This window comes from Vombatus ursinus, unplaced genomic scaffold, assembly GCF_900497805.2.
Source record: "Vombatus ursinus unplaced genomic scaffold, bare-nosed wombat genome assembly UNPS02014797.1, whole genome shotgun sequence".
Classification (NCBI taxonomy): Eukaryota; Metazoa; Chordata; class Mammalia; order Diprotodontia; family Vombatidae; genus Vombatus; species Vombatus ursinus.
Genome location: NW_020954575.1, coordinates 1,782,402 through 1,806,373, shown reverse-complemented (window position 1 = coordinate 1,806,373; position 23,972 = coordinate 1,782,402). Strand labels below are relative to the sequence as shown.

The following is a 23,972-nucleotide window of genomic DNA, read 5'->3' as shown; positions in this document are numbered from 1 at the left end:
TGTGTGTGTGTGTGTGTGTGTGTGTGTGTGTGTGTGTGTGTGTGTGTAACCAAAAACTAGCATTACTTGCAAAGGATGATAAATCCCGAAAAAGAAGGATGCCTCCCTCCCAACACAAGGGATAGAGGTGACTAAATGGAGAAATAGACAATTTAAATTACAAACTTCTGTATGAGCAAAATCAATGCAGTAGGATTAATAAAGGAAACTATCAATTGGGAAAAATATGTTCATAAAACATCTCAAGAAAAGGTCTGATATCCAAGATATAGAGGGAATTAATTCAAGTGTATTAAGACCAATAGCCATTCCCCAGTAGGTACAAATGGTCAATTAATTTAAACAAGAAGTTCTCCAAAAAATTTGCAAACTCTTAACCTCATGAAAGATTACTTTATACAAAAAAAAAAAATCACACCTAACAAATTGGCAAGAGACAGGAAGAGTCAATGTTGGAGAGGCTACAGGAAGGCAGGCATTTCAATACACTTTTGGCGGAATTGAAAATTGGTCCAACCCCTTAGAAACAAATGTTCAGAATTATATGAAGTGATTAAGCTGTTGATTCCTGCCGACCCTTAGATCCCACTAGTGGCATGTATTCCAAAGAGGTCAGCAGCCAAAGGAAAGGTCCCATGTGCTCATAACAACACTCTTTGTGGAAACTGGTAGGAAAGTGGGTGTGTCTTGATTGAGAACTGGCTAAACAAATTGTGGTACATGAATGTAGTGGGATATTACTATACCATAAGAAATAATGAATATGAAGAATTCAAGAAGCTTGGAAAGTCTTACAGAAACTGATGTGTAGACTAAAGTAAAGAGAACTAGGAAATTAGCACACACAATAACTCCAATAGTGTAAAATGACAAGGATAATAAAACAATGCTGAATGCTGTTATCATTATGATGACCAATTTTGTCTCTAGAGGAGAAAAGAAATGTATATACCTCTCCTTTTATTGGAGAGGCAGAGGACTAGGGGTGTGGAGTACATGTGGTGTCAGATGAAGTCTCATTGTTATTTGGTTCTGTTAATGGTTTTTCTTTCCCTTTGTTAAAAAGACTGTCTTTGGTGTATATCTAGAAATTACTGATGTCAGAGTTAAAAACCTTCAATAAAACTTTAAAAAAAAATAAAAATAAAGTGTTGGTCTGAAGAATAGGGGCTGTGTAGGGCATAGTTGCGCCCAAAAGCTTGTAAATTCTTTCCCTGAGGGGGAAAAGTCTTTTCTTACAAGAGTTACTCTCAAACTTCCAGGACCAACCCCATTGGAATGAAGGGTCACATGGCCAAATGTTATGGGGACTTAGTACAGGAACTGTGGAGTGGAACACAAAAGAATGTTGCCCCCCTGAAGCTTCGGGTAAGTAGATTGTGCTCTTAAAGGCATAGCATTCCTGTCCTCCTTATAAGGTCTCTGTTCACAATAGCTTTTCTATATATAGCTTTCTTTTCAACATGTCAGCTTCCCAGTTCCTATGTTTTTTTCTTTTAAATGAACGTAATGGCTTCTGATGTTTTATATATATTGAAGATACTGAACGTTTATTGGCCTTGGGCAAGTGCCTTAGCTTCTGATACTTATTGTCCTCATTTGTAAAATGAAGAAATTGGACTCAGTGATCTCCAAGGTCCCTTCCAGGTTTAGATTCCAATTGTAAATAAATCACTGTGTTAGGCTACACAGTTGTTTAATTCAGAATATAGTTCATCACAAGCCTATTAAGTATCTTATTTAAATATGTTTAGTAACTTTTTGACAAAATATGAAACTAAAATCCTTACACAAATAGGTATAGAAGAACCTTTTTATTAATATGATAGAAACTATGCGTATAAAAGCAAAAGCTAGCGTTATTTGCAATGGGGAAAATACAAACCTTTTCAATAAATACTGGGTTAAAGAAAGATATCCCTTTTTCCTTTTATTTTAGTCCTAGAAATGCTAGCAGTAACAAGACAAGAGAAGGAAATTAATAGCATAAATACAGGAAGAGAGGAGACAAAACTATCCCTATCTGCTGATGACCTGGTTTATTTTAGAAAATTCTAGGGAAACAGCAAAGATACTAATTGGTGTCCAGTAAATCTTTTCATGTGGGTTTCTTTCATTATTAGCAGTATGGCAGCTCTAAAATAGGTTATATGTGCTTCCCAAGTTGTGAATGTAAAGTAATAATTTTTTTCTTTTTTGGGGGGAATTGGGGTTAAGTGACTTGCCCAGGGTCACACAGCTAGTGTCAAGTGTTTGGTCTGAGGCCAGATTTGAACTCAGGTCCTCCTGACTTCAGGGCCAGTGCTCTATCCATTGCGCCACCTAGCTGCTCCAAAATAGTCTTTCTTTATAAACAAGATTCATGGTATTTGGAATAGGATTAGATAAACATAATATTAATTATTCCTATGGATTACTGTCAACCAAGAAGTGTTAGAGGATTTTTTAATGTATTTCAGGTAATTATAATCTTCAAGAAACCAGCAGCTTTTAAAAATGAAATTAAAAGTTAGGATGTTATGTTAGAAATGTCAAACATGAAAAAATATCCTGGTTGTCCTTGGTGAATGAAGGAGAAAGCACATCAGACCTGTGTGCCTGAGCACTGGACAGGCTATGCTGGAGTTATTTTTTTATCAGCCAGAATACCTGATGCTTTGTCTAGGGTCATTTGTGGTCTAGGACAATTTAGTAATTAGCATAAATATAGACAAACTATACAGTGTCTTCCTCACTTGCATGCAACATGGTCTGTTTCATTTGTGAAATGTTTTCTGGTGGACAGGTCAAAACAGTGAATGACTTTAGTTTTTACTAATTTTATAGTGGACAATAGCAAAATATGCTCCCAGGTTTAATGGTTTCCAGCAGCAAGACTCCCAGGAACTTCTGGCTTTTCTCCTGGATGGTCTTCATGAAGATCTCAACCGAGTTCATGAGAAACCATATGTAGAACTGAAAGACAGTGATGGTCGTCCAGACTGGGAAGTGGCTGCAGAGGTTTGTCAGTAATCATTGCTATTTAATGCAGGCAGCCACTTAAATCATTTTGCTTTCTGATTAAAAACCAGCCAACATGTTAAAAAAATTTTATTACATGATTTTAAAAAACGTTTATTCCTTATATATGATAAAACATCACCCGTCCTTCTAAAAGAATAGCAAATTCCCTCAGTCCAGTGGCCGTGTTGTCTTTTTTCCTAGCCAGACTTCAAGTAGGATTGCAGGAAAAAACAAAAAAATAAAAAAAGACCAGATATTTACTGAGATATTGTACCTTATGACTGAAGGGCATTTTTTTTACATCTTCATTGGCAGTTAAAGATATAGCCCAACAGCATTTTAGTGACCTCTGTGTATTTATAAAGGCCAAGCTTGTGTCCAAAGAAGAGACGAAAAAATATATTTTCTTCCTTACTTTGCAGAAGTGAGAGACTGTGGATATCAGATATTGCATATATTGTCAGACTTGGTTAATGTGTTGGCTAGTTTTACTGAACTTTTTCTCTTTTTTAGTTTTTCATGCAGGGGATGGTTTCCTGCTTCGGGGAAAGGGGAGGTGTAAGTTGGAAACTAAGGTGATACTAAAAGTATATATCAATAAAAACTTTAAATTTAGAATATAAAATTATATAGCCACTTAACCTTGGTTATTACCATTTTTCTTTGCTTTTGTCAGACTTGCTAAATTTTTTATTTCCCACCCATATTTTAAATTATTAGCATTTTAAAGTAATACATGGAAAGATTGTTACATGCTAAATGAAGATCCAAAATCATATTTCAGTTTCCTTGATATTGTCTGCCAGATACTCAGTCTGAGTGAGGCATTCTTCCCTTTTCATGGTCATTAAGCTTCCTCATCTCTGTTTCCCCACAGGCTTGGGATAATCACCTGAGAAGGAATCGATCGATTGTTGTGGATTTATTCCACGGACAGCTAAGATCCCAAGTCAGATGCAAAACATGTGGGCACATAAGTGTTCGATTTGACCCTTTCAATTTTTTGTCTTTACCACTACCTATGGATAGTTACATGCACTTAGAAATAACAGGTGAGTCACACAGTTCTGAAGAATCAGTTAGTTCCGAAGAGTCATGTTAACGTATTTAAGCTTGATTGATGAGAAAAAGTAATGGTATGCTACATTCTAACAAATATAAATATTTTACATACTTAATTTAGCTATCTAATTCCATGCTGGGGGGTTGGAGGGTGGGGCTGAATATTACAACATTCAAGCCTCCATCTAATGAAAAGGTTTGTCAAGGCTCTTCAAAAAAGTGGTGCCATATTTTCAATATGAAGGTAGCCTCTCTCCCCTATAATACTGAAAATATTAGTGGAAACCATCAGGGAGGCGTGAATAGTAAGAAGGCATTTGTACTGATTGCACATATGGTGTGCTTTAGTGTGCACCTACAAGTTTAGGATATTGGTTCATTTGTAGTTCTGACTGTTGCATCTCTTTAGTTTCATAAGGTTAGAAATTGCGTTGTAAGTCTTGCAGAAATTCTCAATCTGAGCTTATTTTCGGTGAATGGAAAAAAAATATTTTTTTTACTTTATTATTTTGACCCCTAAATAGTGGAATACATGCTTAGGGCTAGGACAAGATAGATTCTAGGCCTGTAAATGTGCTATACTTACTTGCATAAGAGGTAAGTCTAGAAACATTGTTGGATTTGTAAGAAAACCCAAATTTTGCTTATGATACCTCCTCTCCTAGTTATCAAGTTAGATGGTACTACTCCTGTGCGATATGGGCTAAGGCTGAACATGGATGAAAAGTACACAGGTCTGAAAAAGCAACTGAGTGACCTCTGTGGACTTAAACCAGAACAGATTCTTCTTGCAGAAGTACATGGTTCCAACATAAAGGTAACAATCTTAGAATAATTTCCAGATTGTCATGCTTTGAAAGTCACATTTTTCTTGACATTCTCAAGGTTAAACACCAGTAGAATTCTTCATTTTATTAAATGACCCAAAGAGGTAATGTGGATAAGATTTTTAATTTCTATATTTTAAGTTATTTAAGCTAGCAACTTGAAGGTATTGCCTAACATGTAATTTCATTGGTGGTGCTATTCTTAAGAGAAAACAAACCTCTAAGGCATATTCTGCTGCAAACTGTTTAAAATAACCCCTAGCTATGAGGCTAATGTTATAGTGATGGGAGAATCTTTTCAGACACTTCTCAGTATATTTGAAAATTTCCCCCCCACACTGTTTTCACTAGTATTCTTCCAAAGTTAGGATACTTTAAAGAATGTTTACAGTGCCTGCCTACCTTTTGAATACACTTAAATTCCCCCCTTCTCAGTTAGACTGGATTAAGGGAAATTGACATCATTAATCATTTCCTACAAAGAGGAGGAGTATAATCCAAATATATATTGCTTGCCATACATTGGTTTTCTTCCATTAGCATTGTTAGCTTGGTCTAGGAATCAGAACAAATCCTCACCTTTCTTGATTTCTTCTCAACAGAAAAACAAAGCACATATCTGTCTGAAGTTTTAGGGTTTAAATATTTGAGAACTCATATGATGATAGGGAACCAAACCCCATTGTGAATTACATTTTCCCTTCTATAGCTAATTGAGGGTATTAATTTTCTGCTAAGTTGTATTTCACTCACTTTATTAGATGTTAAAACAGCTAGCTTTTTTTTATACTGGTGAGAACAAATATAGAACTCATATGAATAGTATCATAGAAATGCTTTTTCAGTTTGTCTGAAATATCTTGTCATCTTCCCTAACTTATTTTTCCACAGAACTTTCCTCAGGACAACCAAAAGGTACGGCTCTCAGTGACTGGATTTTTATGTGCATTTGAGATTCCTATCCCTGGATCCCCCACCTCAGCTTCAAGTCCAGTACAGACAGGTAAAGTAAAATTAGAGTGCTCCGTCATTTTACAAATGAGGAAGCTGAGCTGAATGACCTGTTTGATGTCACATTGTGGCTAAAGTAGGGTTAGAAGAGAGGTCTCTTCACTAATGCAATGTTGGTGGAGTTGTGTACTGATCCAGCCATCCTGGAGAGTAATTTGGAATTATGTCCAAAGGGCTATAAAACTGTGCATACCCTGTTATCCAGCAATACTACTGCTAGGTCTGTATCCCAAAGACATCCAAAAAAAGGGGAAAGGACTTATTTGTATAAAAATATTTATAGCAGCTCTTTTTGTGGTGGCTAAGAATTGGAGATCCAAGGGATGCCCGTCAATTGGGAATGACTAAACAAGCCATGGTATGTGATTGTAATAGAATATTATCATGGTATAAGAAATGGCAAGCAGGATGACTTCAGTAAAACCTACTTGAACTGATGCATAGTGAAGTGAACAGAACCCGGAGAGCATTATACATGTTAACAGCAGTGTTGTTCATTGAAGAACTGTGAATGACTTTGCTATTCTCAGCAATACAATGTGATCCAAGACAGTCCCTAATGATGAAGCATACTATCTGCCTCCAGAGAAAGAACTGATTGTTTCAATACAGACTGAAGCATGCTATTTTTCGCTTTCTTTCTTTGATTTTTTTCTTTTATTTGAGTCTTCTTGTACAGAATGACTAGTATGGAAATGTTTTACATAATTGCAGATGCATAACCAATATCTAAATGCTTACTGTCTCAGGGAGGGGGATGGGAAGGGAGGGAGGGAGGGGTAGAACTTGGAACTCAAAACTAAATAATGTTCATCTTTTTTTTTTTTTTTGAAAAGGAGAGGTCTCTTGACTCCCAGGGTCACACAGCTAGGAAGTGTCAAGTGTCTGAGGCCGGATTTTGACTCAGGTCCTCCTGACTCCAGGGGTGGTGCTCTGTCCACTGGGCCACTTAGCTGCCCCTGTTTTTTTCTATTCTTTAGACTCTTGCTAACATAGTTGCCTCTCACAGTAAGCTACTTGAAGGCCAGGAAAAAGGTGTCTTATCTAAGCTTTGTCTATCACTTGATACAGTGCTTTGCATACCACTAGCTTTCAATAAATAGAATTTCAGAAATTAGAAAATAGAATTTCAGAAAGTAAAATCTTAAGTGTTATAGAGACACTATCTTCACTGGAACTTAATAAGAAGGATATATGTAGATTGGAGAATGATTTAATATTGTATTTGACTTGGAAGAATAGAGAAACTCTGTTAAGTAAAAAGCATCCTGGAAATGATTATGTTTGAAAGCTATAGCATGATGATGATGTAGGTTTTTGCATGGATCTTTATTTATGATATTCATTGTTATTTAATCAATTGTGTTATGGAAATAAGCTTGAACTAAGGATCTGTGGGTTGCTTTAGCAGTTTTTGCTTTCTGTCCGGTCATATCCATATAAAAGAGAACCACTTTGGGCAAGGAAAGCAAAGAAAAGGCAAAGTATATGGGTACAATGTATATATAATACTTTGCTTATTTCTAAATTTATAGATTTCTCTGGCCCGTCTACAAATGGAATGCTGAATATATCCACCAATGGGGATGTGCTTCGACCAACTCTCATTCCCAATGGAATGCCAAACACTGTTGTGCCATGTGGAATTGAGAAGAACTTTGCAAATGGAATATTGAATGGCCACGTGACATCATTTCCTGACAGCCCTTTCATAGGTTACATCATTGCAATCCACAGAAAAATGGTTAGTTAAACGTTAAGGAGTATGGATTTGTTGGCATAATGGGGCTGGGAAGTTGCCTTTGTCTGAAAATGCTCTATTAAACTTATGTTCTTAAAATTGTGCTGGATGCTTAGTTAAAGATTTAGGATATGTAATGCCTGCACTGGAAATGATTCTCCTTTGCTTAGGAATCAAAAGGCAATTACAAGGCAAGCATTTTACAAGGTAGCATCCATCAGGTTTCACTAAACTGGGAGAGTTTAGGCTCATATCACATAGTCTTGCCCAAAATCACTACCTCCTAGCCCTTGCCAAGGAATTATTGTGACTATTCAGCAAACATTTTGTAAAGCACCTCCTATATTTTAGGCACTGGGACTGTAAAGAAAAAAAAAATTTAAATCTCTGTCCTCAGTTTACATTCCTTTAGGAGTAATAGAACATGTAACCAGATAAATAAATACAAAATATTTATGAAGCAGTTTCGAAAGGAGGAACTCATTAGCAGCTTGAAAGGCCTCGTGTAAGAGGTAGCATCTGGGTTGTTCTCTGAAGGAAGATAAGTGTTCTAAGAGGAGGAGATGGGGATAAAGAATATTTCAAAGATGTGGGAACACTTGTACAAAATATGGAGGTGGGAGCTGGAATGTCATGTGCAGGAATATCTAGTAGGCATATTTGAATGGGGCAGAGAGTATGAAGGAAAATGATCTAAAATAAGACTAGAAAATTATGCAGGAACCATACTGTGGAGAACTTTAAACATCAAACAAAACAGTTTATTATATTTGATCCTAGAATCACATAGATTGGAGGAAGATGAAAGAGAATGGCATGGTTGGATCTGCATTTTAGAAATATCAGTTCGCACCTGTATGCAGGTTGAACCATAGCCAGAAGAATTTGGGAATAGAGAGACACCAGTTAAGAAACTATTGTAGTAATCCAAGCAAGCAGTAATGAGCAGACTGAACTGGGATAGAAGCTGTGTGAGTAGAGGGGACAGATAGAAAAGTTATTGTGAAAGTGAAATGATCAGGATTTGGCAGTTGATTGGATGTAGGATAATTAGATTACCTATGGGGGAGAGGAAAGAGAGAAGAGTCTAGAGTGATTTCAAGGTTGTAAAACTGGATGACTGGAAGGAAAGTGGTGCCCTCAAAGGAAATATGGAAGGTTGGAATGGGGATAAGTTTGGAAAGAAATATAATACTTATGAAGGGAAAATTGAAAAAAGGCCATTAGATTTGATAATTAAGAAGTCATTGGTAACTTTGAAGAGGGCAGTTTCAGTTTAATGATGAGGTCAGAAATCAGATTACAGAGGGCTTAGAAAAAAGGGAGAGGAGAAGAAGTGAAGAATCTAGTGTAGAGTATCGCCAAAAAGAAGAGGTGAAATATAGGGTGATAGCTAGCAAGAATGGATGGATCAAGGGGAAAAAAGACATGGGTCTGTTTGTAGGCAACAAAGAAGGAGCAAGTGGATAATGAAAGATTGGATATTAAAAAGAGAATGGAAAAGAAAGTGGGGACTTTCTCCTGAAAAAGAGAGGAGATGATGGGATCACGGATACATTTAGAGGGTTTGGCCATGGTAAGGAGAAGGGCCATCTCTTCATCCAAGACTAGAGTGAAGGAGGAGATAATGTAGGCTAAGATATCTGTGTGTTGTGAGATGAGGAAGAAGAGAGAAGAGGTGGTTCTTAGCAAATGGCCTCAATCTTTTTGGTAAACTGAGGCAAAGTATTAAACAGAGATGGGGTAAGAGGTCTAAAGGAGGCTTGAGGAGAGAAAGAGAAGGTTTAGAACTGCCACTGTGAAGAAGGGAATCAGGGAGCAGTAGAATGACTGCTTTGCTCCATTGAAGGCCCAATTGATACTAAATAACATAAATCTGTAGTGGATCCAGTCAACACAGTTTTGTGATTTCCTCTAGCTCCATTCAGCAGGGCATAGAAAGGAATAAAGGAGGCACTTGGTAGAAGTAAACTAGGGTTGGGGTTTGGCAAGGCATCAACAACCAAAGGACAAATGAATAAGGCATTTGAGAAGAGAGGATGGTATAGAGTTGAATTGTTTCACCAAAAGATTGAGATAGGGAAAGGAGGAGATTGTAGGCAGTGCAGGTGTGATTGCCTGGGAAAGAACTGAGGAATGGGGGAGTGGAGGTCACAGTGAGGATTAAGAATAAGGGTAGGATGATAAAGGTGTAGGAAAAGATGGAATGATAGAAGATTATGATCAGATAGTAGAATTTTGGAGTTTGTGAAAATGAAAGTAGAAACAATTGTGGTTGATGGCATGATTAAAGGGTATGACCATGTGTGTGGCTGAGATGGATTGGAGAAACATGTTATGTGAACTGAAAAGATTGAGAAACTGAGGGAACTGGGAAGGATTTGAGGGAATATTGAAGTCCTCTAATAGAGCAGGAAAGAGATACTGTGAAGTAGGCACTGAACTCAAAGAGGAATGGAGAATGTCTTGGGGGTTGATAGACAACAGCCACCAGGATATGGATTGGGTGAAAGATATGGATAGTATTCATCTCAGAGGAAAAGAGTCTGCTGAGAGATGTCTGCAGAGGAAAAATTTAGAAATGACAGTGGGGAGCAAGGAGTATTCCATTTCAGTCAGTGAGTTGAGGGGTTTTATTGAAAATTTAACCATAGTGTGAGGGAAGAAGCAGTGTCATCAGGAGGGAGCCAGGTCTCAGTGCCAGAAGATTAAGAGTAGAAAAGAAAGAGGTTTAAAGATGAAAAGAAGTTTTTAAATTATATAACAATTGTGGAAGGAGCAGGAAGGTTTGAAGTGGGGGCTTAACTGGAGGTGAATGTTAGGAAAAGAGTGACGATTTGGGAACATGGAGAATGGGATTTATGCATCAGTAGCAAGTGGTTTAGACTCACCGAGAAGGGATGTGGGATTCTCACACAAAGGTGTGGTAATGTACTATTGAGTAATGAGTATAAACTGAGTTATTAGTAGTTGGTTAGAGGTCTATTGAGGGAGAGAGATGATTAGACTCTTCAGAGTCCTCCCTTGAGGTGTTCAACCTTATGTCAGGTGATAATGTTGACCACAAGAAATAGCAAAACTGGAATTCTGAAGTGTCATAGAAGAGAGGAGAAAATTTCCAGAAAAAAAGGGGGTTAGAATGAAATTCTGCAGAAAGTTCAAGAAGTCTGATATAATGCCCTTGTATTTCATAATTATGACCTCATCTGAGGAATTTCAAAACTGCAGTTTATAGACTCATAGGGCTCAAAGTTAGATTTTAGATAGGTGGTAAGGAAATAAATGTAGATCATTTGTTCATATAGTTTGGCAGTGAAAAGAGAGAACTAGGACTATTCAGTCATGTCAAAGCTTTTAAATAAGTTGGAAGTGAACTATTTGAGAACAAACGGTCATGAGAGAGATGGTGCTAAGTGTGGGAGCTAAGTCTTTGAGGATTCAGTTGTTCATAAGATCTACAGCACAAGTAGAAAATTACAGACACTCTAACCCTTCCTCTTAGGCTGAGAAAGTAAGATTGAGAGGATAAGTGTGGAGATGTATTGGGGTGGAAAGGAGAATCAGATGAAAGAACATCGTAAGTGAATGACCTTGATCTCAAAAGGGTGGCATAGTGGAGTAGAGAGTGCTAGGCTTAGTGGTAGGACGACATAGGTTCAAATCCTACTACTAACATTAAGTCTAGTGACATAAGGTACAAGTAACTTGGCATCCATGAGCCTTAGTTTCTTTATCTGCAAAATGGGAATGACAGTAATAACCTGTAATTTGTACCTCACAGGGATGTTGAAAACCTCTGTTAGTGCCAGTCTCTATAATGTAGGTCATCTGCTGAAAGTAGAAATAGAAAGTGAGTGGGTACTTGGAAAGAAAGGAACTCTTCCAGGCTTTGATTAATTGTGTTTAACACTCGTCTCATAGCCATTGCAAAATGGAAGATAGTGCTTATGGCCAAAAATAATGACGTGTCAGATATGGTCCTTTCTCCCAGCCCCCCTCCACCCCCCCAAGCAGTTTTGTTTTGTTTGGTTCATACTTAGTATTTCATTGGTTAAAAAGAACTTCCAGTGAAGAAACTCCCTCTATCCATGCAGATCAGCAAATGATCAATCAGTCAACAAACTTTCATGAAGAACCTACTTTATACCAGGCCCTACATTATGCACTGGGGATACAGAGACAAAAAATTAAACAATTCCTATCCTCAAGGGATTTACATTCCATTAGGGTAGAGAACATGTTTGTACGTAAGTATATAAAGAAAACATGCCAAATAAATACAGGGTATTTTTGGAAAGGAGTTATTACATAAGGGGATCAGAAAAAGGCTTCGTGGAGAAGGTGGTGCTTCATTAGAGTCTTTAAGGAAGTAAGGGATTTGACAAGGCAAAGAAAATGCATTCCAAACAGGTTCTGCTAAAATAAAGCCATGACATCAGGAAGACTTTGCATGACTTGCAGATGAATTAGATTTAAATGAGGGAGGGCTGTGCAAAGTCACCAGCCTCACTTTCTTCTCCAGAGCCATCTGGGTCAATGGCAAGATATAGATGGGGAATGACTGGAGATGGCCCTAAATGCAGTGAGAGACTTTGGCCTTTTTAAGCTAAACTCTTTCCCAGGTCTCAGTTTGACTGAGGCAACTCCCGTTTAGTGATTAAAGCTAGGTAAGAAATGAGGCTAAGAATGGCCTCTTTTACCTAATTTTTTAAAAAAAAGCCAATCTGAGAGGGAAAGACCCTCAGGGTTTCTGGACAAAACAGAAACAATTGCTGTGTACATTCTGAGTAATCAGGGCCCAAACAATGATCCCAGTGGGCCTTGCCTGGGACTGATTGTTGCCCAGTCCATGAGAGCCAGAGTCTTTTGGATTTAAGGAATGGTTCTTAAGAAAGATATCTAACCTATAAACACGAAGATATCTTCTGAAGTTTCAGTGATCAATATTTACATTCCTTTGGGCAGAGCATCATTAGATAGATGGTGAGGAAATAAATGTAGATCATTTGTTCATATAGTTTGGCAGTGAAAGGAGAGAACTACGACTATTCAGTCATGTCAAGGCTTTTAAATAAGTTGGAAGTGAACTGTTTGAGAACAAACAGTCATGAGAGAGCTGGTGCTAAGTGTGGGAGCTAAGTCTTTGAGGATTCAGTTGTTCATAAGATCTACAGCACAAGTAGAAAATTACAGACACTCTAACCCTGTGTCAACAGAGGGAAAGGAAGGGAAGGGAAGAAGGAAGGAAGGAGCTGTGTTGCCCAACTGGCCAGTTCCAGTTGGGTCTCCAGTGGGGCAGCTGGTACTGCTGCTCACAGGTTGTTGTTTGTCCTTCATCCCGAAGAGGATCTTGACAACAGGAAGGTGATGCTATGATTTGCGAATGAATTGGATTTAAGTGAGGGAGGGCTGTGCAAAGTTACCAGCCTCACTTTCTCCTCTGAAACCATCTGGGTCCAGTGGCAAGATAAAGATCTGGACTCAACCTCAAAAGATATCTTGGTTATTGTTTGGATACTAATTGTCTCCGAGTGAATGTAAATAGCAGTTGTTTCTGTTTTGGTCAGAAACTCTGAGGGTTTTCCCTTCCCAGATGGATTTTTTTTTTCCTGACTGGCCATTCTTTTCCTCATTTCTTACCTAGCCTGAATTACTGAATGGGCTCAGCCTCAGTCATACTGAGACTTGGGAAAGAGCTTAAAAAGGCCAAGTACAAAGGTGTAGAGAGAGATGGAGCTTCATGTTTGAGGAACTACAAGAAGGCCATTTTGACAGAACTACAGAGTGCAGGAGGGGAGAATAATGTGTAATGGGGCTAGAAAGATTGGTTGGGGCCAAGTTGAGAACACCAAACAGGAATTTACATTTTCTCTGAGAGACAATATGGAGCCATTGGAGTATGTTGAATAGGTGGGTAATATGGTCAGACTTGCACTTTACCAGTTTTGTGGGGGATGTTTTGGAGTGAGGAAAGATTGAGGCAGACCAATTAGGAAGATAGTGTAATAGTATAAGAAAGAGGTAATGAAAGCCTGAACTAAGGTGGTGGCTATGTGAGGGGATGAAGAAGGGATTGAAATAAGAGATATTGTGGAGTCTCAAAAAATTGGTTGGTCAACAAATTAGATATGTGGGCTGAGGGACAGTGAAGAGTTAAGAATAATGCTGAGGGGCCAGCTAGGTGGCACATTGGATAGAGCACTGGCCCTGGAGTCAGGAGGACCTGAGTTCAACTCCGGCCTCAGATCAAACACTTGCCACTTACTAGCTGTGTGACCCTGGGCAAGTCACTTAGCCCCAATTGCCAAAAAAAAAAAATAATAATAATAATAATAATAACCTATGCCAATAAAAGTAGGTCTAATTCCTAGCCCTCAAACTATCTGTGTATGGGGCAGCTAGGTGGCACAGTGGATAGAGCACCGACCCTGAAGTCAGGAGGACCTGAGTTCAAATCCAGCCTCAGACAAAACACTTGACACTTACTAGCCGTGTGACCCTGGGCAAGTCACTTAACCCCAATTGCCTTAGGGGAAAAAAAAAACAACAAACAAACAGAATAATACTGAGGTTGCAAACCTGCAAGACCAGAAGGATAGTAATCCCTTCTATAGAATGGAAAGTTAAGAATGGTGTGTTTGGGATATGTTGAATTTGAGGTAGCCAGAAACATGCAGTTTGAAATGTCTAATAGGTAGACTGAATCCCTGAGGAGAGAGACTGAAACTGAAGGAATGTAGAGATTAGAGAAGAGGATCCAACACAGACGCTTGGGGGTACATGTGGATGCATGATATGGATGAGGAGCTAAGAAAAGCAGCTGAGAAGGAGCAGTCAGGTGGATAGGAGAAGGGGGGGGAGGCGGGTAGGGTCATAGTAACCCAGCGAAAGGAGAATATCCAGGAGGAGAGAGTGTGATCAACAGTGTTAAATGGTATAGGGAGATAAAAGAGGATAAGAACTGAGAAAAGATAATCAGATATGACAATTATTATTAGTAATTGATCATTTTATTAGTAACAAGTAAGTTGTTTTAGGTGAGTGATGAGATTGGAAGCCAGTGCCAGGAGCTGAGAAAAGTGAGTAAGAGAAGAAATGGAAGCAATGAGCAGACAGCTTTTTCTAAGAGTTTGGCTATGAAAGGAGGATGAGCTTTAAGTCTTGAAGGAAAGGGAGGTTCGTATAAAGGTTTTTTTGGTTTTGTTTGTTTAAAGATGGGAGAGACCTAGGCATGTCTGTGGTCAGAAGAAAAAGGACTAGGAGATAGGGAAAGATTGAGGGGGCGATCTGGTGGAGAAGACCAAGAATACAGGATCAAGAGCATATAGCAGAGTGTACCTTGGCAAGGAAAAGGACCACTCCCACTATTAGATACTGAAGTAAAGGAGAGAGTAGTGGAGAGTAAGTAATGTCAAGTAATTTTGACATGTAAAGAAAGGGAAAAGAGCATACTCAGATCTTCTAGTCTTAGATGGTTGCCTGAGGCACTGAAAGCCTACATGACTTGCCCACGTTCACACAGCTGCAGTGTTTCAGAAGTGAGACTTGAATTATGACTTCCTGACTTCCAGGTTCAGCTCTAGATCTGATAAGCAATGCTACCTCTCTTTCCAAGCTTTATTAATACCATTTGGTTTTTACACCACCACCATTGAACCCTCTCTTGTAACAGATAAAGTCACTTAAGCAAAACCTGTCATCAAAATGACTGTCAGCATCATATGTAATATTTCACACCCTATTCCTTCACCTAGAGGAAGAATGTGTATTTCTTTATCTAATACCTGGGGCCAGGATTGGTCGTTTGTGTTTGGTTTCGCTTTATTGTTGTTTCTGTTTATGTTGTTAGAGTCATATATATTGTTATCCAGGTTCTGCTTACTTCACTCAGTAATAGTTCATACAAGTCTTTGTTTCTTTGAATGCTTCAGATGTGAACTTGGAACAACATCTCTGTTACAAAGCCAGACAATTAGGGTAGGGTTTGAGGGTTTCTGGTTACCAAGTGTTCTGCACAGCCCTTCTTGACTATTAGAAAACTTTAGCAGTCCTTTCTTTGTAGAGCTTTGAAACTAATAAAGTGTCACCTTATTTGATGCTCACCCCAACTCTAAGGTAAGCTCTGTATCTGGCATTTATAGATGAAGAAACTGAAAGCCAGAGAGACTCCACGACTTGCTCAGTTACAAAGGTAGATAGTGGAATAGTTGCAAGTAGCTCAGATCTCTTGGCCATTGGTCTCTATAAGACTTAGCTTCTTTAAGGACTTAATTTGCATTTGTTTGGTAACAGATCATATAAACACTTGAATTTTTTTCTTAGCGAGAAGCTACCAGCAAACTTTCTGTTCGGCTCAACTTAAATTCTCTAAAACAGTTCTTCCTGAGCCTGACTATGCACTCTGTTAGGATATTTGTATTTGTTTAAAAGGATATCATCAAATTATTTTTAAATTTTCAAACCCAAACTACTTTTAATTCACCTTACTTTTAGGAAAAATAAATTTACGCTATATGTTGCTCCTTGAAAGAGCTAGAATGTGTGTGTGGTAAAATCAGACCTAAAAGAAGGTACCATATCTCTTAAAAAGGTTGGGCAATCTTATGTTTACTGAGAGAGCTTCTTTAGAAATGATTTTAAACAGTTGAGAGTTTTGAGGTGTAGAGCTCATATGAGTTTTTATGTTTAAGTAGTTATGCAAATGAGAAATGTTTATCAGAGGAAGTACAAGATGGATGTTGACTCAAGCGGAATAATTTCTGTGTAATTGGCAGTACCCCAGCAAAGAATGTGGTAGACCTTTCATTTATTCATTCAGCCTTTAATTACCATTATTTTAATAGTAGATAGAGAATATCCTGCATAATTTATTCCTCAAGTGATTCTGCTTTTTAGTTCTAAGGTCATGAACGGATTGTAGTGAGAGGAGGCAAACCATGAAACCTATTAGGAGTATTTAGAGAAAGAGAAAAGGGAGTGCTGCTCCTTCGGGGATATTTCATTTCTCAGCTTTCTATTTTCTTGATTTATCCATGTAGATGAGGACAGAGCTCTACTTTCTGTCATCTCAGAAGAATCGTCCCAGTCTTTTTGGCATGCCATTGATTGTTCCATGTACTGTGCATACCCGGAAGAAAGACCTCTATGATGCAGTTTGGATTCAGGTTTCTCGACTTGCCAGCCCACTTCCTCCTCAGGAAGCCAGTAACCATGCCCAAGATTGGTGAGTGTGAGGGACTTATTTGGAGTATTTTGTTTCCCAAGGTTCTGAAACAATAAGCAGTGACTTAGATACTTTGCATAATTTATGGGGGTGCACCTGAGTGTCAGATAGCTGAAGGGCTATCCAAAGAACATCAAATCTAAACCTTTTGACTTCATGTCCTGGATAGAAAATTGTAGCCCTTTCCCCATCCAGCCTAGTCCAGTGCTGAATAGCCCTTACAGTAAGCTAAACATAAACTTAATCTCTTACTATAGCCCTTTTTTTCATTATTTTTCCTCACCTTGCATATACATTCCACAGATGGATGTTTTTCACAGTGTTATGAAACTCAAAATATGACTCATTTATGACTCGTTTATTTCAGCATGTATGTAGTATACACTGTGCCATGAGAAATTAATCTATTGTCACTTCTATGTTGAGTTCTTTTAAGCTTCAGAACCTAAAAAAAATACTGAAAGATAGAAGCAAGGCTTGATTAGTGTCTTTGTATTTTCAGTTTAGCAAACAGTGCCTTTGTACATTAAATGTCTGTTAAATTGTCTATGTTAAATAGACAATGAAATGTTTATGTGCAAAGACTCAAAGTGTAATACACAGGTAATTAAAATATAATTCCTTTGGGGCAGCTAGGTGGTGCAGTGGATAGAGCACTGGCCCTGGATTCAGGAGGACCTGAGTTCAAATTTGTCCTCAGACACAAAACACTTACTAGCTGTGTGACCCTGGGCAAGTCACTTAACCCCATTGCCTAGCCAAAAAAAAAAGACCTCACAAATAAAATATGATCCCTTCCCTTAAGAAGCTTACAGACCAGGAAGAGAAAAAGGAGATGTACATAAATAATTGCAAAATAGGATGTGAGTGTGTAAGAGAGTTACAAAGTGTTTTACAAATTTCATGGGTCCTTGGAGATCATCTAACTCTACTTTCCTCATTTTAGAGATGAGGAAATTGAAACCCAGAGAGAGAGAGATTAAGTGATTTGCCTAAGGTCATATACAAATAGCAGAGGCAGAATTCTTCGCACACTATGGCTCTTCAAGGCAGAACCCAAGGTCATGCCTGAGAGGCAAATCACAGTCTCTCTCTCTCTCTCTCTCTCTCTCTCTTTCTCTCTCTTTCTTTCTCTGTCTCTCTCTCCCCCTTCTCTCTCTCTCTTTCACTTCCCCCTTCTCCCTTCCCCCCCTCTCCCTTCCCCTTGTCTCTCTGTCTTCCCCCTCTCTCTCTGCCTTTCCCCCCCCGCCTTTCCCCCCCTCTTTCTCTCCTTCCCCACCCCCCAGTCCCTCCTCACTCATTCTTGTTTATGTCTAAGGAAAATCAAGTTTCACATGACCGTCCACAGAAGCTTCAAAGAGGGGAAAGGTGTTATTAAAGATCAGCTTTCCAGTAGATAGCAGGGGAGAATCCTAGGATTTAGAGCTGGAAGGGATCTTAGAGATTATCTTTTTTAGCCTTATCGTTGTATAGGTGAAGAAACTGGCAGGTTACATAATTTGCCCAAGGTTACATTGCTGGTAAGTAGCAGAGGTAGGATTTAAACACAATTTTTTTTTTTGGACTCTACATCAAGTTCACTTTCCCCTAGGTCATGCTGCTTCATACATCATGCTGGTTCAGTGAATTTATTGAGTTTGTCAGCATCATGATGGTTTATTTGGTCTCTGATTTCAGCTGTGTACTGAAGGTGGGATCATTTTATTGCTGCTGAAGAGCACATGAGAAGTCTGCTTCCTACGTAACTGAGTAACATGAAGGATTATGTTCATTGATTGCCATTGGTGGTTCAGGATCATTTGCTATATAACTAGGCTCAAGATAAGTGAAAGAATGGCAAGTACATGTGGACCAGCAGCAAACCTAGAAAAGAACTGCCATTTCTCAAAGAAGAAAATGAAATGCAGAGACTTTTCTATTTCAGATAAGAGATGTGTAGTTTTGTAATTTTCGAAGGAAATACTGAGTAGAAGCACCATATCATTCTACTCTAGCAAACTACTGCTAATCAGTCCGTCAAGGTTTTATTAAGCCCTGCTGTGCACCAGGCATAAGGGGCACAAAGACAAAGATGAAGCTGCTCCTGCCCTTAGGGAACTTACAGTTAGAGAACATGTACACATAAGATTACAAAGAAAATTAGCATGGACGAAATAAATACAAAGTAATTTGATAAGGGAGGCACTAGCAGCTGGGGGGTATCCAGAAAGGTCTCCCATAGGCAGTGTTGTTAAGCTGAGCTTTGAAGGAAGATTAAGGATTCTAAGACAGTGAGGTGAGGAGGGCATGTACTCCACTTGGGGATAGCAAAGATCCAGCTTCTGTGATAATGCTGTATTTTGTACATACTTACATATTTACATATTGTGTCTCTTTAGAATGTACGTTCCTTGAGAGCAGGGGCTATTTTTTTTTCTTGCCTTTTTTATACACCCAATATTTACTTAGCCCAATGCCTAACACATATTAAATGCTTAATAAATGCTTATTGACTTACTAACAGGAGATCATGTGTCATAACTAACTAGAAGATGAAGATTAGTTCAGCTGAATGAAAGAAAAGGCACTTATAAAGTGCTTACTATTTGCTAAGCTTTGAAGATACTGAGGTCCAAGGGAGCTAGCCCCTGCCCTCAAGGACCTTATATTCTAATAAGGATAACACATGGGGAGGGGTAGACAGGAAAGGTAGTTTTGGTCTGATAAATAGAACAGTTAATTGATAAGCCCTTTCCTGTAGGAGTGGTACTATTGATTTGATTGTTGTGCCCATTATAAAAGGTGGAATGTGGCAGGTTGTAGAGAGGCAGAACCAGAGAGGCAGGCAGAAAGCATGATGGCCTGAATGACTAGATGACTAGATGGGATATGGAGGAGAACTATAGTCTTGGACCATTTAGATGTAGTGGGCTAAATGGACGGGTTTATATTCATTCACTGGCATCCTAATGTGAGAGTTCTAGATTAGAGAATTAACTTTCCTTGAGACTAGAGGCATGGATTCTACAGGTCCAGGGTACAGAGCTTCAGGTCCACTTTGAAGGAAGCTGATCCAAGTGAGAAGCCAGGCAATGACAGGTGGCAAGATGGCCTAGATGGACAACTGTATAGGATGTGAAGGTGAAGCATGGACTAAAGAATGCATGAAAGGCAATAATGTGTAAGTCCAGAAAGGCAGATTGGAGCCAGGCTGGAAAGAGTTTTAAATGCTAGAGAAATTTGTATTTGTTCCTAGAAGTAATTAGGAGGTGTTGGAGTATATTAAAGTAAGGGATGTGTTGGGGAGGATGCAGTTTACATGGTCAGACATGTGCTTAACAAAAATTATTTTGGCAGCTCTGAAGGAGGGATTGGAGAGGAGACTTGAGACAGGGCGACCATTTTTTATAGACTTTTGCAATATTCTGTCACTCCAATTTTCCTGTCAGTCTTCAGCCTCCCTTGGGAAGAGGAGAAATACTGTTCCATCATGCTAAGTCTCCTGCCTGGTTTCCAATCTCGCAGGAGAAAAGAAGAAATGCCACATCATCAGACAGGTCTCTTGTCCTTGAGGTGTGAGAAGAGGCCTCCATTTCCATCCAGGGTCCCCAACCTGGTCGCTAGCCTCCCCCAGGAAGAGGCTCAATTCCATGAACACCAGACTCCTCTCTTCCAGGGAAAAGGAAAAAGGTCATTCCATCAAGTCTCCACCTTGGTTTTCTGCCTTTGGAGAAGGAGAGTGCCACTACTCCTTCACTATTTAGCACTTGTCCCATTGCTTTAGGAAGTTCAACTTTAAGTTCTGAGAGAACTCCTACCTGAGGCTATTGCCTCTATGGACTGTGAAAACCTATCTGAATTTCATTCCTCATTGATTAACAGTCCATGTCTCCTTCCATACCCTCCTCTAGTGATTCCAAACACCTGCTGTCATTCAAACCTGATTCTTTTTTTTTTAATTTTTTAAATTTTATTTTTTTCTCAATTACATGAATACAAAAATTTTTAATGTTTTTTTTAGATTTTGAGTTCCAAATTCTCTCCCTCCCTCCCATACTTCCGTCCTCCTTGAGAGAGTAAGTAATTTGATATAGATTATATGTGTGCAGTCAAACTTGATTCTTTATCCCTCACTGCCAGATCCTTTATTCTCATACCTCACAACTCAGTTTCCCCCAGAGTGTTCTACTGTAAAGCTACCACCTCTTCCACTGTGTTCTCTGGAATGCTTACTGCATAGACAACAAATGTGCTTTCATCTTAAATCTTTTCCTTTTCCGCTTTTCTTTTGGCTCCCTCCTGGTTATATAACCTCTTGAGAATACTTCTTGCTGCCCATTGCCACTTCCAGGTTCTCCCTCTATCATTATCACTCAGTAACCTCTCCTCCTTTGAGATTCTCAATCCATATCTACCATCTAATCAAAATCCTAGTAGATGTTGTCTACAGACCTCAAAGACCCTATGTCTTTCCTCAGTGAATTGAGTGCCTGGTTCAGTCTTCTATCCTCAACTGCTGCCCTTATACTAGGGGACTTCAGCATATATATTGATATTCTAACTGTATCTCACTATATCTTCACTTTAATCTTACATTAGTTTACTAATTTACTAATTAGTTATTAATTTCATGTAACTCATTCTTCCATCCCACCTCAGCCACACGTAGAGATGGGCATACCCTTGTGCTGTCACCCACAAATGCATTACTCTTCCATGTTCATTAACTCTGAAATTCCCTTATCTGATCACAATCCAATGACATTCCACCTCTTCCTCTGCCTTGCATCTTCAGACTTTGTCCACACCATGACCTCAGACTTTGTCCACACCATGACCTCTAGTCCTTCCACCACCTAGTTCAACTTAACTCTTTCCTCTTCTCTTGAATCCCTGGCTGTTATATTGCCAGTCTTGCCCTGCCAAGCCTTATCCTTAGATCACTCCCACCAGTCTGCTGCCTTTGCTCTTTTATACATACTGCTGAATGAAGCTAGAGAAAATAAAAAATCGTGCTGCCTGGGTCCACTACAGATTTATGTTACAAAATGTCAGCAAGGCAATCCTTTTTCACCACCTCTCTACTTAACTCATTATCCCACTCACCATAGCAGGTCTTCCAAACCATTTAATTCCTCCTTAAATCTCCCCTGGCTTTCCCTGCTCCCACCCTTCTCATCTGAGAATCTTGCCTCATTCTACTGAAAAAATTGAGGTCATTTGCTGAGAGCTCCCTCTTGTCCCTTCCTCCACATCTCACATCATTTATATACCTTCTACCACTATCTCTTCTTTACCCCTGTCTCACACAATGAGGTAGCTGTTTTTGCCAAGGCAAAACCCTCTATATGCACAAGTGATTATATTCCATCCTGTCTTCTGTAACAGATTGCCCCCTCTATCATTCCCATTCTCTGTTACCTTCAATCTCTCCCTGTCACCTTCAATCTCTCCCTGTCTACTAACTGCTTCCCTCCTGCTTACAAACATGCCCATGCCCACACCCTATTCTCAAAAAATCCTTATTTGATTTATACATCTCCACTAATTATCATCCCGTTTTTGTCTTCCCTTTTGTGAACTCGTAGAAAAGGCCATCTACTGTAGGTGCTATTGCCTGGCTTCCAACTTCATCATTCAATTGAAACTGCTCTCTCCAATATTACTAATGATCTTTCAGTTGACAAATCTAATGGCTTTTTTACAGTCTTCATCCTTTTTGACTTCTCTGCAGCTTTTGACACTGTCAGGCCTCCTCTTTTTGATGCTCTCTTCTTTATAGGTTTTAATGGCACTACTCTCCTTGTTCTTCTCCTTCCTTTCTGACAATGACTTCTTAGTCTTCTCAGCCAGATTTTCTTCCAGTTCATACCTACTAACCATGTGTGCCTTCCCCCAAGGTCTGGCCTAGTTACTCTTCTCTTCTTCCTCTATAGTATTTCCCTTCTGAGCTTATCAATGATTGTAACAGATCCTGTGGATTCAATTATCATCTCTATGGTGATAATTCTCTGTTTTACTTATCATCTAGCCCTACCCTATCTCCCAGTCTCTAGACTACCTATTAAACATCTTGAAATGGATATCCATAGACATCTTAAACTCACCATATCCAAAACAAAACTCGTTATTTTCCCCAGGAAACCTTTTCCACTTTCCAAACTTCTCTACTACCTACTGTTGAGGGTACCATCATCCTCCCATTCACCCATACTCACAACCTAGTTATCATCTGTGACTCCTCACTTTCTTCTCCTCCTTCCTCCTACCCCAGTCTCTCACCCAATCCACCCCAACTCCACATTGAATCTATTGCCAGGGTCAGTCAGTTTTACCTTTCTAATATCTCTTATATTTGTTACTTCTCTCCTTTGACATTACCACCATCCTGATGCAGGTCTTTATCACGAGCTACTACAATAGGCTGCTTGTTGTTCTGCCTGCCTCAATCCTCTCTCCATTCCAGTCCATCCTCCACTCAGTTGTCAAAGTGCTCTTCCTAAAGCACATGATTGATCATGTCACTTCCCAAACAATAAATTCCAGTTTATTGTGTGGTGGCTCCCTATCACCTACCGGATCAAATATAAAATATTTTGTTTGGTATTAAAGCCCCTTATAACTTGCCTTCCCTCACACCTTTCTGGTCTTCTTATACCTTACACTCCCACATACTCTGCAATCCAGTAGCCTCCTTACTGTTTTCAAACAAGATAGTCTATCTCCAGACTCAGGGGATTTTTACTGGCTGTCCCCTCATGCTTAAAATGTTTTCCCTCCTCACCTCTGCCTCCTGGCTTTCCTGGCTTCCTTTGAGTCCCAACTAAAATCCCACCTTCCACAAGAAGCCTTTATCTCCCATAATTTTATTATCTTCCCCCTGCTGATTATTTCCAGTTTATCCTGGATATAGCTTGTTTGAGTAATTGCTTGCATGTTGTCTCCCTCCATTAGACTATGAGCTCCATGAGAACAAGGACTGTTTTTTTGCCTTTCTTTGTATTCCCAGCACTTACCACAGTGCCAGACACATAGTTTGAGTTTAATAAATGTTTGTTGACTGATTCAGTAGTGTAGGTGAGAAATGATGAGGGCTGAACTAATGTGGTAGCCATGTGAGTAGAGA

General features: G+C 39.1%; 1 protein-coding gene across 1 annotated transcript in view; it reads left to right on the top strand.

Annotated features, from left to right (window-relative positions):
- The window catches only part of USP32 (ubiquitin specific peptidase 32), a 260,532-nt gene that overhangs the window by 207,263 nt on the left and 29,297 nt on the right, over positions 1 to 23,972 (top strand). The window contains exons 21-27 of the mRNA XM_027870297.1: positions 1,243 to 1,368; positions 2,827 to 3,000; positions 3,881 to 4,055; positions 4,731 to 4,882; positions 5,784 to 5,895; positions 7,439 to 7,647; positions 16,683 to 16,867. Of these exons, the coding sequence (XP_027726098.1) occupies positions 1,243 to 1,368; positions 2,827 to 3,000; positions 3,881 to 4,055; positions 4,731 to 4,882; positions 5,784 to 5,895; positions 7,439 to 7,647; positions 16,683 to 16,867 (1,133 nt within the window). The remainder of the gene's footprint in view (positions 1 to 1,242; positions 1,369 to 2,826; positions 3,001 to 3,880; positions 4,056 to 4,730; positions 4,883 to 5,783; positions 5,896 to 7,438; positions 7,648 to 16,682; positions 16,868 to 23,972) is intronic.